We start from the raw sequence: 16,319 nt of genomic DNA on the forward strand, positions 1-16,319 counted from the left end.
AGACACTGCCTAGAGCACACTAGGTGCTCCATGCATACCCCAGTTCAAACCGGTTGCTGGGGCACTCCAGCCCCAGCTCTGGCGTGAAACTGGACAAACACCCCCCTTCCTGGTCCCACCCATAGGAGAGACCTAGAAAGTAATCCAGCCCCTTTTAGTTGTATAAAGGTAGGAGCTGAGTCCTGAGACTTTAGATTAATCCTGAACCGAAACTTGACACAAAACTCTGGACCTTCGACATTCTGCTGAAGCTGAAGACTGAAGAATCTCCCTTGTGGCCAAGGAGTGACCACCCTGGGCAACCAGGCACCATCCAGCAAATCAACGGCTTGCTTTGTCGACATTCCCGCCAGAACCCGAGCACAGAGCCTGACAAGACCCAGATTTCCAGACCTCTCTGACCCTCTCTTCACGACTGCAGCACAGCTGAGATCCGTGGAGGCAACGAGACACGTGGGACCGGACATCTTGGAAAGCCTACAACTTGCTAACTGTGCAGCTCCTGAGGCATCCTCGAAGCTGTGCACTGGGGACTGAGAAACCCCGAACCCGAGCTCCACCTGCACCGAAGATCAGCCCTCCACACTCCACGAGTTCTGATTGGGGCCCTTCTGTTTGTGTTCTGCTCGACGCGTTGTCCGGTTGCTGGCCCGTTGGCTAGTTGCCTCTGTGAGGACAATCCTTTTGAACCACCTCACTGGTCTGGTTGCTCCAGACTGGTCCTTGCTTTCCTGCAAAAGTGAAGCATCTCAGACCTTGCTGGTCTGCACCAGAAGCCTTTGTTGTATCCTGCATGGGTTGCCTTTGCCAAGGCTTGTTGACTCCAATCCGGCAGTCGACCCCTCCATCTGCGAGAACCTTTGTGGGACAGCATGTCTCCAGCACCTGGTTGTCGTCGACGTCTCCTGGTCCACGTGGCTGCCACGACAAGCTTCAAGATAGCACCTGATTGCTCCTCAACGTTGTCTGGTTCCTTCCTGGTTCCAACCGGTCACTGGCTAGTGACCCAGACTCTGTCCCCTCTGCTTTCAGGTCCTCTTCATCTTCTATCCACCCTTGGATCCACCCGGATATCTTCCTCCTGGTCGCCTGCAGCATCTTTCTTAAAAGCCTCCATAGGACTCAACGGCGATACCCGACATATCTTCACACCTATGCACCCGCCGTCCGTGGGTGAGGTAACGCGAGTACTCGGTGCTTCCAAAGGTATTGACTATCCAAGTGTCTAGGTTTTTAGTCGTTACCTCCTAGTTAAACTGGAAGTGTCCTAAATCCTTCTAAATCTAACTTCTAAGTTCCCATTGACTTTGCATTGACTCACGCGTGTGTGTAAAGACACTGCACGCTCCGCCTGTGGGCCTCCTACTTCTAACCTAAGGTTCAGATAGTGTAGCCCCAGTGATTCCCTAGACCCTAGACCTTTCCTTTTCTCGTGACGTGGTACTTATACCACTTTCTTAATATATGGTTTGCTTCGCCCCTAGGGCCTGACCGTAAATTGTGCAACTTAACTTATTCTGACTAAGTATCTTGTTATGTGCTTTGGCCTCTGATCTCATAGAGTTCAGAGGAGTGTGTTAGTAAATAAATACATATATATTTCATTTACAGTGTTTCCAAATCCTCTGCAGAACGTGCATATAGTTTCAATCTTGTTGTGAGAGAACCAAGTGGCGCCATAATTTCCTATACTTAATACCACGTATCTTAGGACTTATGTGAGAGAACCATGATCAAAGTTTAGGATGGGAGGTTTGGGGGATTTCATGGTGTGCTTCAGAAAAATGTGCCTGTTGCCTGGCAAGGGGTTGGATCATGATTGTCATACACCCCCACAAGAATGTTAGCACCCAAAAAACTGGGAATAGCTACTCTGTGATTGGATGAGGACTGATGCTTCAAGAGGGCATAACTGGTTTAGGCTTCATGGGCTCTGGGCCAGTGGGTTTAGAGGGCTAGTGAGTGCTGTGGCAGGTGCAAAGAGGGAATGGTGTTTGTCAGATGGTGGGTTTGAGGCAAAGGTTTTGTAGAGGACTGCATTCAGTGGGTCTTAGGCACTGGAGTAGTTTGGCAGTCGGGAGGGATCACCTTGGTGCGGGTGGTGCCACAGTAACAGTAGCAACCATAATAATAAACAATTTCAACCTCCACGAGGCCAAAATAATCAGAACAGTAAGCAATCATCCAATACATCTTAAAGAAACCAGATGGACCACCCCGAAGTCAAAATAGAATGCCATTCTTCATAAAATAATGCTGCTCTCCAAGACAAGCCTTAACGCAACATCCATCAAACACCTGAGGGGTGGAGCTGGCAGAGGGGTGCACACCTTCGATCTACATGTCCCATCTGTCCTCCCACCAAAAAGGGGATGAGGATAGGAAGGGGCCTGCTCCCTCTTAACAGGATAGTCTGGCATTGCATTGCAAAGGTGGCAAGGCCTTTGAAGCTCCCCTCCACAGATGGCTCTTTCTGACAAAGTGGAGGTAAGAACACCTCCACCCAGGAAAGGCTTTGTTCCCGGCCTGTTGGTAGCAGGTTGGCTCAGGCCAGTCGGTGACCACACTAAGGAGTGGTTGGTTTCTGGGCTTTTTTAACCTCAAGACCCTTGGTACCAGGGGTACATTTTACGAGGGATTTATATGTGAGCTAATGGGGTGCCAATTGTGGAAACAAAAGTTAGTTTAGGGAAGGAGATCTGGTACAGGGTGTTATGTTATGTTATGTTATTTAATTTTTTATATAGCGCACGGCGACTCAAAAAGAGTATCCCGGCGCTTTTTGGTAAAGGAATGCTGCATCATAATAACATAACACGTTTAAAAGAGGGAAATAAAACAAGGAGGACCTGGAATCTACATAATTTTCCCAGGCAAAAAGTGGAGGCTAACCATGTCCAAAAGCACTTCCCTACACATATCAAAGGACTAGTATTGATCCTGCAAAAACAGAAAGCAGACTGTGGTCTTTGACGGAATCCATTGTCTTATTAATGGCAACACAGCACTGTACAAATATTCAGAGGGGATATATGAAGGGGTGAACTCCACCTCTTCTAACGCACAGTTAAAAATAATGCAATATAATGTGATGCACCATGTCTGTCTCACTCCCAACAGGCTTCTTGATATATACCTGGCGAGTTCCTCCACATGTTCCCAGTGTAAGGGGCCCGGGGCCCGATTTTTTTCACATGCTTTTTTGGGGTGCCCTAAACTAGAGCATTACTGGGAGGGGATTCTGAAGTCTCTGAACACGACCACGGGATAGTCCATCCCCATGGATATAGGTCAATGCCTCTTTGGACGGATCACACTAAAGAAATAAAAAGCAGCTGAGCTGGCGGCTCCTCCTACTGGGCCTTGTACTAGCCCAACGTAGGGTGGCCATCAGAGGGATGTCCCCCGACAGCACTGAAAACAGCAGACTGGCTGAGAGATATGGTTGAAGGGGCGAATGCCATGGAATGTAATTTGAGGAAATCTCGTAGAGATCATAAACTTGCTGATGTGATGACCTGCCAGCCTGGACGGCAATGCTCACAGCTACTCCATACCCCCCCCCCCCCACACACACAAATGCTGCCTTCCCTTAAGTTTGCGTGGGGGATGGAGTCACTGAGTGCATGATGATGATTGACCAAGGATGGGTTCACACAAAGCGGGAACTTTTGTTGAGTCCGATCACTTAACGGCGTCCACCTTGAACTGGGGGGTGAGAGGGGGGGGGTGGAGACACTGAGAGCATGATGATGATGATTGACCAAGCATGGGTTCACACGAAGCGGGAACTTTCGTTGAGCCCGATCACTTAACGGCGTCCACCTTGAACTGGGGGGGGGGGGGGACAGGGGCGACTCTAGGCTCATGGCAGCCCTGGGCAGGAAGCGTAGGTAGGGGGCCCCGGAAGAGGGGGTCCAGGCAGGGCGGAGCGCGGAGGGCAGTGAAGAGGGGGGGGGGGGGTGTCAGGGTGTTTGGAAGCGGAATAGAGGCGGAGGCCGCCAAATCCCTGCCAGGGGCTGCCACGCAAATATGTATCCATTCTCAGAGGATTATTATATTAAGGAAATATATTGGCGTGGTGGCCCCTGGGGTTTGGTGGCCCTGTGCAGGTGCACAGCTTGCACATGCCTAAAGCCGCCTCTGGGGGGCGGGCGAATGAGGAGGAGTGGGAAGGTCGGCTTCTTATGGTTTGCATGTCTGACCCTATGTTTTATCTTATTGAACTGTTCCTACAATATGCATCTGCCACTATGTTATCTGCAAAATGCTTATAAAAAGTATTTAAAAAAAATAGCACTGTACAAATGTTTGTTACCCTATAACATATAATAACATAACAGGTTGATTCCTTGTCTTCTGCAACGAATCCCAGCAATGCACAAGCAACCACTGATGAACATCCAACCGCAAATATCCCAAAAAACTTTATGCGTTGAAAACATAAGTCGACATGCCCCAGCCACATAAATCATTGTACTTTGGGAAAGTGTGCTACACTACTCGACTATTCAGAGACCCGCAGAGGGTTTAGAAAGTCGAACTCGGCGCTCACTCTCGGTGAGATGGACTCTGTAAGCCCGGCTTCCTGACTTGGGGCAGCAGACTTTGGCTGGGCAGTAACAAAAACTCTTTTTTGTCCGAATGTTTGTGAAAATGACTTCCCAATTGTTATTTTCTCGATCCATATCTCCTGCCAGGTGGAATGCAGCAGAGCAGGAATCTCATTCTTGCTTTTAGTACTCGATAAAAAGGTGAGGGGTTTCAGGGTTTGGCTCCCCGCTTAAATATGTTATTTTCTGGCACCAGCACGCAGGTGGAGACTGATCTAATCACACCTTGAAAAACAGGAGGAGCTGATTTTACAGCGCTCTGGAATCCCGCTTAAATATTTGCCTCTTTTATATTGAATTAGGGGTTGTGTTCAGTCCCCTGTTCGCCCTTTAAGCACTCATTTGTGAACAGATGACCACGCCAACGATTCCCAGCCATGCGAAGAGGGCTGGGCAAGGTGAATCCTCCTCCAGACTGCTCTGATCGCCACTTACCCCGAAGGTAGGTAAACCCGAACGGCAGGTGGACCTTAGCCCCGACGCACCTTAAGTCTAAGAACTCATCCTCCAACATTGTTTGCAATTGTATCTATGCAGCGGGTTTCACCCACCGGGTAACATTACAGCGTTCGAGGCTCATACCTCAAAACCGTCATTTGACCTTTACTTTTTTTTAAAACTACAAAAATATATCACTCTGAAAGTACTTGCCTGATTCCTATCATCTTGGTGTCTAAAATTGTGTTTCTAATGAACTCGGACCCGTTTCTACCTTCTCTTCTACAGTACAAAGCAATGGGATCAAATGCATAATTCCTTAAGATGGTCCAAGTTTCAACAGACGCTACTGCCTGCAGGTTTCAGATGGGAAAACGACAAAAGCGCACGCCCCCTCCTTTCAGATGACACTGGAGGACTGAAATATCGGGGCAGAATCGGCGACCAAGTGCTCTGTAAAATGCATCAACCAGAAAAATATTGACATTATAATATCCGGATACAGCAAATAACAACTGCAAGGTGACTGATTGCTAGTATAGTTACTTTTTTAGCTAGAACGTTATCTTTAATTCATGCAGGAGTTATCGAATTTGTATAATTTAAGAATGTGACATTAAGGTGAGATACTCGTTGGTGTACACGTTTTACCTGCCATTGCCTACACCGGGCTGCTTTAGAAATGGGAGGTGTAGTCCATAAACCTCAGAAAGTCAGCGGGGATGCCACCCTCCCTCCATCCCCCCCAAGTGTGCTTTCTTGTAAGTTTTGTCCTTTTATGTCATGGAACTGATCAGCTGTGCTGCTGATTAGCTATGTCAGAGAGGGAGTGAGGGGCCACCTGCCACCGACTCCAAAATCCTGGGGCTAGGTCAGCCTCAGAATAGCCACTGAAGGCTATGAGTACCAGTACTCCAAGCAAAGGGTCAGAACATGAGCGGCCAGACAGGAAGGGGTCGGCTGAACACAACTGCGCCCCCCCACCTCCCGAGACCCTCACGGGTGAGTAGCGCGCCCACAATCCACCTGATTGATTTGATATGAAGGGGGCTGCTCTTGGAAATGGACATGCTGAGATGCTGAAGGGTCTGTCACTGAAGGGGAGCTGATCTCCCACTGCCTCTGAGCCTACCCGTTGGGGGCCAGGAACCATAGCTAAAGTGCATCGAAATGCTGAAGGCTTTGGCACCAGACCTGTGCCCTATGTATCTAAATAAAGTATGATCGAGAAACGTGGTGAAAAATAAGGTGAAATATGCAGGAGTTGGTAAAAGTAAATAGCATCTTTATTTCGTGGGTAGACACATATGAACAGTTTGTACATCTATCAAAGTAAACATGGTAACCCGAAGTCCTACCCATACGAGATCATCTTCTATAGTGAGGACACGGGAGTTCCTGACATACAACCCCCACCCCAGCAGGGATGTCGAGAGGTCACCGGGGCCTCCGTCATACACCCCGCCCCTCCCCCGGCAAGCGAGAGGTCCGATCAAGAATCTGCCGCTGGAAGACAGGACCATTTCATCTATGCACAGGCCAGTTGTGTGCACTGCTCGGGTGCTGTTATCAGAAGAATCCCTTGCAGCTGCAATGTACAATTAAATATGTGGCAATAAGTAAACCTTTACCCCACCATTGACCGTGAACCGGGCTGCGTCTTGAAGCATTGCTCTGTACCACAAACGCTGAAAGTTCATCTACATGAATCTGCTGGGACAATGCTCTGAAGCGAGGGTGCTTTTGGAAGAAACAACCCCCCTGAGCACAACGCGTGATTTCCATTCATGGGGCGCGAGGGATGCGCTGCAAATGTCTGTCAGTCACTGTGATGGCCGACGCCACCTTTAGGGGAGCGGTGATTTTTCCCGCCCAACGACCAGTGCTGCAATGAGAGCCGGAACCAGCGTGAAGAGCGCCACTGCCAGCAGCACGGTGATGGTGACCATCCCGCCGGAGCGGCCCGAGAGGCCGAGGTCCAGGTCAACCACGTCAGTCACTGCAATAGAAAAGAAAGATGTGCGCGTGAGCAGTGACGTCACTGCCGGGGACGGCTTCTCATCAGGGCTCAGCTTGTACCAGGTGCCCTCGCTCGAGACATGTGCTGTATGCGTGGCGCAGGTGCACACGTGGATTGGTCACACCCGGGGCTTCACTGACGCCCGCACGTGACAAACAGTGCCCCACAGATGGCCATTTACACACTCAGCTCTCGAATCTCCGACTCTTTCCAGACAACAGGCCGCCCTTTCCCGACAGCACCCCGTGCTCTCATTCTAGTAGTCTGGCCCCACTGACAGCTAACGCACACACCCATGCTGCAGCAGTCACTCACTCCCAGCAGCCCTCAGCAGCACGCGCACCCTTCACAGACCAGCACTCTGGAGGCACGCGCACCTCTCACAACCAACCACACGCGTACCTCTCACACACAACCACACGCGTACCTCTCACACACAACCACACGCGTACCTCTCACACACTCACAACCACACGCACGCCTCTTACACACTCACAACCACACACGCACGCCTCTTACACACTCACAACCACACTCACGCCCTCGGTACAGCTGGAAGCACAAGCAAACGAAACAAAGAGCAGGTGTGCAAGTTCAGGGGTTTACTCTGTAAAACTTACCGTTTAGAGTACTTATGGGGTCGGACCAGCCAGTGTAAGCTCGTGTTGCGTTGTTTTCATCCAAAATAAAGAAATTCACCCTGAAATAGAGAAGAATTACGTCAGAAAAGCAATGGCGGCAAATGAACAAACAGCCCCCAGAGGTCTACTGAGGGAAGGGGTTTGCGGGTCGTTATGGGTGAGTGTCAGACACAAGACCGAGACACTGCTAACCGGAAGTGACGTGTTGAGAACACTCAGACATATGGATTTGGTCATGAGACCTAGAATGCTTCTATCACTGCGATCAAGCGTGGATTGAGCAAGGCGTCTATGAAGCTGGGATGCTTCTTCCTGTGAATGGGTGCTTCGTGGCGCTGAGCACTCAAGGGGGGCTACAAGCAGAGGACAGAGCATAGACTGGGCAGAAGGAGGTGGCAGTCATCCGTGTAGGGACCGCCTCAACCTGTACACATCAGACGATGAATAACAAGACCAGAGGGCAATTTAAAGGACGGCGAATACGGGGGCAGGGGTGCAAAACGTGATTGAATAGAAATGCCTTGGGGAGAGGGGGCGAGGAGCACACCAGTCATGCATGGCCTTGTAGAAGCTGTTTGGAGTGCGTGTGCCCCATCCTCAGTAAAGCTGCTTGGAGCGCGTGTGCCCCTTCCGGGCCTAGCTTGTCAAAGACCTTTGTCCCCAGGCCGCGCCGATGAGCGCACTGGCCAGAGCCCCCCTCCTCTCACCTGTAGGCCGACGAGGGCTGCAGCGCCTGGTTGCAGTAGGGCCCGGGCGCCGCGGCGCAGTCCTCCGTCCCCACCTGGTAGCCGAGGACCGTGGTCAGGGTGAAGCTGCTGCTCAGGCCCTTGTTGCTGACCTGGAGCAGGTCTCGGGCCGCCCTGCAGGGCACCGTCTTGAACTGCCCCGCGTAGTACACCTGCGCCGCGGGGACGACCAGGAGGGATTTGATGGCATCTGTGTCCGTCACACCTGAAAGAGGAGCCACAGCGGCAGAGTTCGTTACAGTGAGCGCAGTGTGTGTGTGTGTGTGTGTGTGTTAGGGATGCGCGCACACAGCAGCAACCAGGACCCCTCAGCACGGACACAGTGCCGCCCACGCACTGCTGGGGATAGTAGGCAGAACGGTTTCAATAACCACCAAGGAATGCTCTGCAAAGAACACCGACTTTGCCGAGGGGTGCGGGTTGTTGAAACCAGGGACACATAATGACGATGCAATGGTGGGGAGGGGTAAACGTGGGTTCTGTCGCGCTCGCAGCTGTAGGTCGCAAGTTTGTAAAAAAAAAAAAACCAGCGATTGGGTGACTAAAGGGGATGCACAACAAAACGGCTGGGCGTGAAGCAGTACCTGGCACGGCGATGGTGGAGACCGCGACCAGGACGGAGGTGGGCGTGTACCCCGCGCCGGAGATGCAGCTCGGGATGTTGGCGACAAAGGACCGTCCCAGGCGATTGCCGATCATTCGGGTTTGGTTTCCAAAGAAATTGAATGTCGCTGAAAAATAAGGACAAGAAAAGTTAGAATATAAATACATGTACGCGTAGTTTCTCATGTGATCGTGGTCTCTTGTATGCCACTTTGCGCCTCGAGACCAGTGGGCAGTGTGAACACACATCAGTGTATAATGAAAAAAGGGCAACTTGGCTTTTCCAACGGATTTCTGTAGCTGTGTGCACATCACCATGTCTTGTGTCAGCTGGACACAGGTCATTCTACATAGAAGGGTGTCCATAAGATGCAGTCTCCCGAGTGTATACATAAGCAAGCCCACTAGCGCACTCAACAATACTTACACTTCACGCCTGTCCTTGGATGAGGCAATAACTCGGAAGGATGAAATGCTGAGTGAACCCTGCCTGAATGAATATACACAGTTCAGCAGCGCGCGCTTCCGCCCACCGGGATAGGTTGTTTACTGTCGCCCACCTGTACATGTTATAAACACGGAATCGTATGACTTGCCGAGATTAATCGCTATATATTATGTGACGTGACACAAGTTGTGTCATTTCACTTATCGGCGCACCTGCCCATTCCCTGTTTAGTACCGCTAGCAGCGGGGCTGCCTAACCCTTTCCATCCCAGAAGCAAGTGATTGTAAAAGTACTCACGGAGGGTGGTTAGCGAGGAGAAGGGCACCGCCGAGCCCAGACCAGCGACCGCCACGAGGCACAGGAGGGCGAGCATCTTCATGGCGAGGCTGAGAGAGTGGAGTCCACCGAGGCCGCCGCGACCGGGCAATATCTGCTCAGACCGGGGGCGGGGCCAAAGGGCACAAGGCCAGAGGGAGGGTCACAAGCCACTGACCCTCCTATGCCAGCTCCAGCCAGCCTGGCAGAACCTGTTCGGACAGGTGTGGGGGGGGAGGGCGAGCACGTAGAGAAGGAAGGGCGTGGACAGGGGGAGAAGGACGAGGAGAGGAAAGAGGATGTGAAGGCGGAATGAAAGAAATGGCAAGAATAACGGAAGGAGAGAGAGGAGAGGAAAAGAATAAAGAGGAGAGCATTTTAAGGAGAAATGAGTGGGAGAGTGTAGAAGGCAGGAATGAGAAATATGTAGAGGAGGGGGGGGGGGTGAAAAAGAGGACTGTGACGGCCCCATACAAAGGGGCGAACATAGGCGGTGGGGTTCGAGCCCAGCGCCTCGCTCCCGCCGTCACCTGCAGCCGGTGTGTCAGAGCGGGAGCAGTCTCTTGCAGCTTCCAGTGGTCGTCTGTCGTTGTTCTTCCAGTGTGGCGTTGGTGCTGTGTGTTTGGGACAGTCTATTAAACGACTATGTTTTAATGATAATTGGGGTCCAGAAAACGGGTGTCTAGCACTGATACGCTTCCTCTAACTCAGACAGAAGTCGCAGTTTGCAATACCCCAGCCTGTTTCTTGTCTTCTCCTGTCAGATACCTTCTGACAGTGGTGAGTTTTTGGATACCGAGGCAATAGCCTCATTACTCCATATTCGTTTGGAATTTTGTAGTCGCTGTTTAGGTTGTCTTATTGGTGTGTGACGCTTTGTCACAGTTGAGGTTGCATCACATGGTCAGCTCAGTGATGGGCCGCGGGTAGCGGTCAGTAGTGTTTGCAGAATTGTCAGCATGTTTCCTTCGAGAGTCTCGTCTTTGTCCGTGTAGATCCTTCTGTTAGTGTTGAGGTTTGGGTGCCTGCCGCGGCTAATGCCAGCCGGCAGTGAGCGGGTTTTAGGTGCTTGCCGAGGCTGTTATGCCATCAGGGCAGCGGTGAGTTTTGCGTATCTGCCGGCGTTTGCCTTCAGGCAGTAATGAGTTTTTGGATGCTGCGTTGCTGTTTCAGCTTCGCAAGGTTAGCGCTTCAATGGGACGCGGATAGCGGTCAAATGGGTTTGTAGCGATATCTGCAAGTTTCCGGATCAGTGGGTTTTCTTTTTGATCCAGTCCTTTGTAGAATGTCCTGTTGAGTTTGAGGAGATGGTCGTCCAGCATCTCGATGCCTAGGTCTCTGTGGAGGTCTGCTGTTCGTGTGAACATGGGAGCACCTGCTGCAATCCGTAAGGCCTTGCTCTGAAGTATTTGTAGGTCCTTCCGCAGCTGTGGGCGGCAGCCACTCCAAACTGGTGAGTTTTGCAATACCCGAGCTGATTCTAGAGTTTATACTTGAGGGGGGGGGGGGGGGGCGCCAGCTCGACGGCATTGCCTCTATAAAAATGTATAGAAAGCTCAACTATATGCAAACAAAAGTGAGCCAATGGAGAGCCTAACCTGTGCATGCAGAGCATATACACCCCAAAACAAATGAATGGCACTAAGCAACGGAAAACAGACGCTCAAGATTAGATGAGTGCACATGTATTTTTAATAATAATGCAATATAAAAGCAGTTTTCACAGTTTCACAAAATACTGAGTGCAACCCAACAACTTCATAACGTGCCAGAAATTACAAAAAGGGCCGTGTTGTCAGTACCATTCCTGTAATTCTAACATTTTTGAACAATTACATATTGATATTTGCCCTTGGATTTTCCTTAATTTCTCAGGAGTACATTCCACCGCCCGTCACACATGGCATCAGACCCACATCCTTTCAAACACAAACAGACTCCTGTGATCTGCTCCAGGATAACAGCATCACTCTGGTCAATCACGCAGAGCAGCAACATTCTTCCTAAGCACACCCTTCGGAATGCAAGCAGTCCTCAGAGCTGCAGAGTACGATCGATCGATGTACCAGTGAAAGGAATAAAGCTCTATGTAAAAGCTATTATAATGCAGGACAATACAATAAAGACACTAGTGGAGGTTGAGCTGACCACTCACTAGTAGCCAGGGTCACTGGAATTATGCGTCAGGAGAGGGCCAAATAATGCAGCAGGGTTGAGTAAATTATGTGACAAGAAAAGGCGAATTATGCGGCATAATGCAGTACATTTTGAAATAGTATTACTTCATAATTTTGCCGTTTTTAAACTTGGTAAAACTGTCTGGCATTGGTTACACCTCATTAGTAACAGTTTAACACCCAAATATAGTCTAAAGCAATAGAAAGGTGATGAGCCCAACTTTGCACTCTTCCACCACAGCAATACGTTGCTACATTTTTTGTAACTTTTGAACCGTTGGAGCTAGAAACACATTTTTTTGTTAAAATCTGCATATTCTGTGGCAGATGATGGATTATGTGGAAAGTGCGTCAAATCTATCATTATGCGAAAATTGCTACAGCGTACAATTGCATAATTCTAGTGGCCTTGCTAGTAGCACATAATTGAAACGACTCACTGCATAGCTGCCAAACAGAGCCAGCATCTGTTCAGAGAGTGCCCTGGGCAAAGCAAACTTGGGTGCCCCCTACCAGTCCTCTTTTTAATATTGAAAATTTGGGAGGCGTAGGAGAAAAGTGGGAGGTGGTGGGGGAAAGATTAAGGAGCTCCATGTAAAGAAAAACAAAAAGAGGCAATGATGGCAGCAGTTTTCAGAAAAAGAGTTTAAAACGCTTTCTTTGGACCTGGGTCATAGGAAGACCGCAGCAGGGAACTCCAGCGACCCTCTAGAGCTTTGTCCCCGGATGTGGGCCCAGCTCGCACATGCTAAAGGCCAGCCCTGCTGCCAACAGACCCCAATATATAGAGGGTGTCTTCTTGAAAAATCCTGACTTTACAACAACTAGTGCATTGCATGTCGGGATAGTAGGCCTCTACTCTAATATATATATATATATATTTATATATATGAACGAAGAGTCCTGACCGCCAGAGATAGCGGTTTCAGCAGGCGTAGACCTCCACTCCAATATTGGATGTTTAGTCGATTAACAAACACCAAAGAAGCCACATCACTAGTTCCAGTGCCAGCAATCCATATTTATTTTCAGCAAAGTGCAAGAGCGAGTGCCCTCCTATATATATAATGGGTAAATACAACCTAAATTTGCAGCATGCTTAATGGTTTGCTAAAATCAAGATTATGAGAGAGTCCCTAAACTGATATAGAGACAGTTAAAAGTTTCGTCACTTTTTTGTGAAAATGGCTGTGCTTCTACATTTGCCGAATGTATAACAACACTAACTCCCCACGTGACCTGAGGAAATATCAGCCCATCCTCTATTTTGTAGCCAACAGAACTTTGCACAGCGGGGCTTTTTTGGGCACAAACGGTTAGATGAGACCTGAGTTTGTTTTGTGGTCTGCATGATAAACTAATCCAGCAGAGCACAAGATGATTTGTGAGGATATCCAGAAATATTCCCTCATTGCTATATATGAGGCAGTATTCCCTTTGGGAATCCTTGCAAAAGACCTTCAACCCCAAGTAAATGCGGAAGCACTGTGCAGGAGGCAAGCTAGAGGTAGCGAGAAGTTGGAGAGGCAATAAGTTCCAGATTTTGTCTGCCAAAAAGGAAGACCCTCATGCAGTCCTGTGCCAGCCTTGCATGCATGCTAACTAGGCATGTAATCCTCGGAGCTTGTGGGGAAGGAAGGTTTTGAAAACTGCTCAGTAGGAAAAGCATGGTCCTCGATTTTCAGACGTACCCGCATGTCCTCGCCATAACAAAAGAAGTAGAAACCAAGTCCTTTGATGAGCTTTGCCAGGTAGTCATACGGATATTAAAATGAGTTGGGTTCAGGGGAGCCCTGGGAGTTCCCACAAGGTAGCTGTTGAGAGATGATTAAAAAAAGACAGAAGAGACATAGAATTGTCGCTAGGGGTAATGAGTGATATCAAATAGTCAACAAGAGCGAAGCTCGAATTGCCCGTAATGCCACTCAGCACTCATAGGTGAATAGCATCCCCTTTATTCACAGTTGCCCATCTTCAGTTTAATGTTGTTTATATATTTTAGACAGGAGGAGCACAGAGTGGTATGGGGGATGGTGCAACAGTACCATGCCAAAAACAGTAAAAAATAAATCAAAAAAGCACCTCAATCACAGCTCGATCAGCGGAGGGCAGCAACACAAAGAAGTGGTGAGAGCAAAACAATCACAGCACGAGCATTGGGGGGACTCGATTCATTTATTTACGTACTGTATTTATATAGTGCAGCAGACCCCTGAGGAATATCACAGCGCTTAGAAAGCTCCCTATATTTTCAACAGTGAGGACTGACAAAAAATGTAAGAATGAACTGCTAAGAAAGACTTAGGGCCAGATGTAGGTAGGCGTTTACCGGGTGGTAACGGCCGAAAACCGGTAAAATCGGCCGTTACCGACCGGAATCCAGGAAATGAGATGTAGGAGGCCATTAATTACCGATTATTGAAAACCCGAGTCGGAAACATACCGACTCGGTAAAAATGACCCGGTAAAATTACCGTGTCGGAATCTACCGTATACATAAATACCGAGTTCGTATTTTCCGACTCGGAAAATCAGAAACGGTAATAATTGGCCTTGGAGATGTAGGTAAGCCCAAAAATACCGAATCTGGCGAAAAACGGTATTTTTAAGTCGGTATTTACCATGGATTGAAAGCAGGTGGTAACCAAGGGAGGGCTATAAAAAAAGTCCCAAAATGCACCTCAGGACCCATGATGGCGGCTTTTTACATCATACCAAGACGGCAGAGACTACAGGCAGCAGGACAGAGAGAATGGCTAAGGGAGGAACAAGTGTACAGGCAGAGGATAACACTGTTCCAACTGACAGAGCCTGAAATACTGCAGAGGTACAGGCTACACCCAGACACCATCAAGCAATTGATCAGGGACCTACACCCTCTCCTGGACCACCCAACACCCAGGGCCCATGCCATCCCACCTCATGTCCAGGTGCTATGTAGCTTACACCTGCTGGCCTCAGGGAGCTACCAGAGTGTGATAGCTGTAGTGGGTGGCGTGTCCCAGGGCTGCCTGTCCCGCTTCTTCAGGAGGTTTCTTGACGCCATGATGCAGAGGATGGGGCATTATATTTCATTCCCTGTTACACCGGCAGAATTAGCCAAAACCAAGACTGACTTTTATCAACTGGCACACTTCCCTCACGTGATCGGCTGCATCGATGGCACCCACGTCCCACTCTGTCCACCTGCAGCCACAGAGCACATATACAGGAATCGCAAATCAACGCACTCCATCAACGTCCAGGTCATATGTAATGCAGGTAACCTCATCACTGACATCGTAGCCAAGTTCCCCGGAAGTACCCATGATTCTTACATATTCCAGAATAGTGGAATATACACACGTCTACTTGCCGGAGAATTTGGAAATGGATACCTGCTAGGTAAATCACAATGACACACCCTGACACTCACATTAGATCTACGTCTCATGTACTAGCAATTAATGTCTATCTTTCTCCCCCTAGGCGACAGTGCATATGCCCTGCGGTCCTTTGTGCTCACTCCCTACCTCAACCCATCCACCAGGAGTGAAAGGCGATACAACGTGGCTAACAGATCCACACGAAACGTAGTTGAGCGCACATTTGGACTCCTTAAGAGCAGGTTTCGCTGCCTCCACAAGAGTGGAGGTGCACGGCAGTACACCCCAATCATCTGCTGCAAAATAATAGCGACCTGTGCAATGTTGCATAATCTCGCCACCAAGCAAGGCACTGAGGTGGAGCTCACATATCATGAGGACATTGATGACGACCCAGAGGTGGCAGAGCCCCAAGCTACAGTGGCAGCAGCAGCTACAGATGGGAGACTGAGACGGGAAGAGGTTACACAACAATATTTCTGAGTGAGTAAAGAGACACAGGCATGAATGTAACTTTGTGTAAGTAGTTTAATATTCACTACGCCACAGCATTGTTAGCTCACATTGGGCTCACTATATCAAACACTCCATGAGTGTGTTGTCACGGTTAACACCACCGTGACTACAGCCTTGGGTGGAGGGCAAAGTCATTGTTTGTGGCCACGGGCCACAGGGCGGGGCTGCTGTGGCTGTGAATCAATGTTCTCACTCTGGCCTGTCACACTTCCCCGACGCCTGCCACTCCTCCGTAAGTCATGCACAGGAGTGCTTGCACCACTCCTGCTGGTGGACCCCTCGCTTTCGGCAGCACAAGTGTCGCCTCCAGTGCCAGTCTGATGCGCGAGCACTAGCTCCATAGCAGAGGTCATCCTGGCCATACCTTCACTTAAATTGTTGCAGCACTGCACTATGGCATCCTGCATCGTGACTGACCGTCTGCACAGCACAGTGGT

General features: G+C 49.5%; 1 protein-coding gene and 1 long non-coding RNA gene across 3 annotated transcripts in view; one reads left to right on the forward strand and one right to left on the reverse strand.

Moving 5' to 3' along the window:
- Positions 1 to 16,319, forward strand: part of LOC144811198 (uncharacterized) — a 634,750-nt gene that overhangs the window by 199,079 nt on the left and 419,352 nt on the right. The gene's annotated exons all lie outside the window — the stretch shown is intronic.
- LOC144769813 (uroplakin-2-like) overlaps positions 6,316 to 16,319 on the reverse strand; it is a 171,408-nt gene continuing 161,404 nt past the window's right edge. The window contains exons 1-5 of one of the 2 annotated variants that reach the window (XM_078654003.1): positions 9,807 to 9,935; positions 9,043 to 9,189; positions 8,420 to 8,663; positions 7,692 to 7,771; positions 6,316 to 7,050 (exon numbers count right to left, since the gene is read on the reverse strand). In XM_078654003.1, coding sequence (XP_078510129.1) covers positions 6,899 to 7,050; positions 7,692 to 7,771; positions 8,420 to 8,663; positions 9,043 to 9,189; positions 9,807 to 9,888 — 705 coding nt within the window. In that variant the 5' untranslated portion in view covers positions 9,889 to 9,935 and the 3' untranslated portion in view covers positions 6,316 to 6,898. Of the gene's footprint in view, positions 7,051 to 7,691; positions 7,772 to 8,419; positions 8,664 to 9,042; positions 9,190 to 9,806; positions 9,936 to 16,319 lie in introns of those variants that run through there. The other variant, XM_078654009.1, reaches the window with a different exon arrangement.

This window comes from Lissotriton helveticus, chromosome 1_1, assembly GCF_964261635.1.
Source record: "Lissotriton helveticus chromosome 1_1, aLisHel1.1, whole genome shotgun sequence".
Taxonomy (NCBI): domain Eukaryota; kingdom Metazoa; phylum Chordata; class Amphibia; order Caudata; family Salamandridae; genus Lissotriton; species Lissotriton helveticus.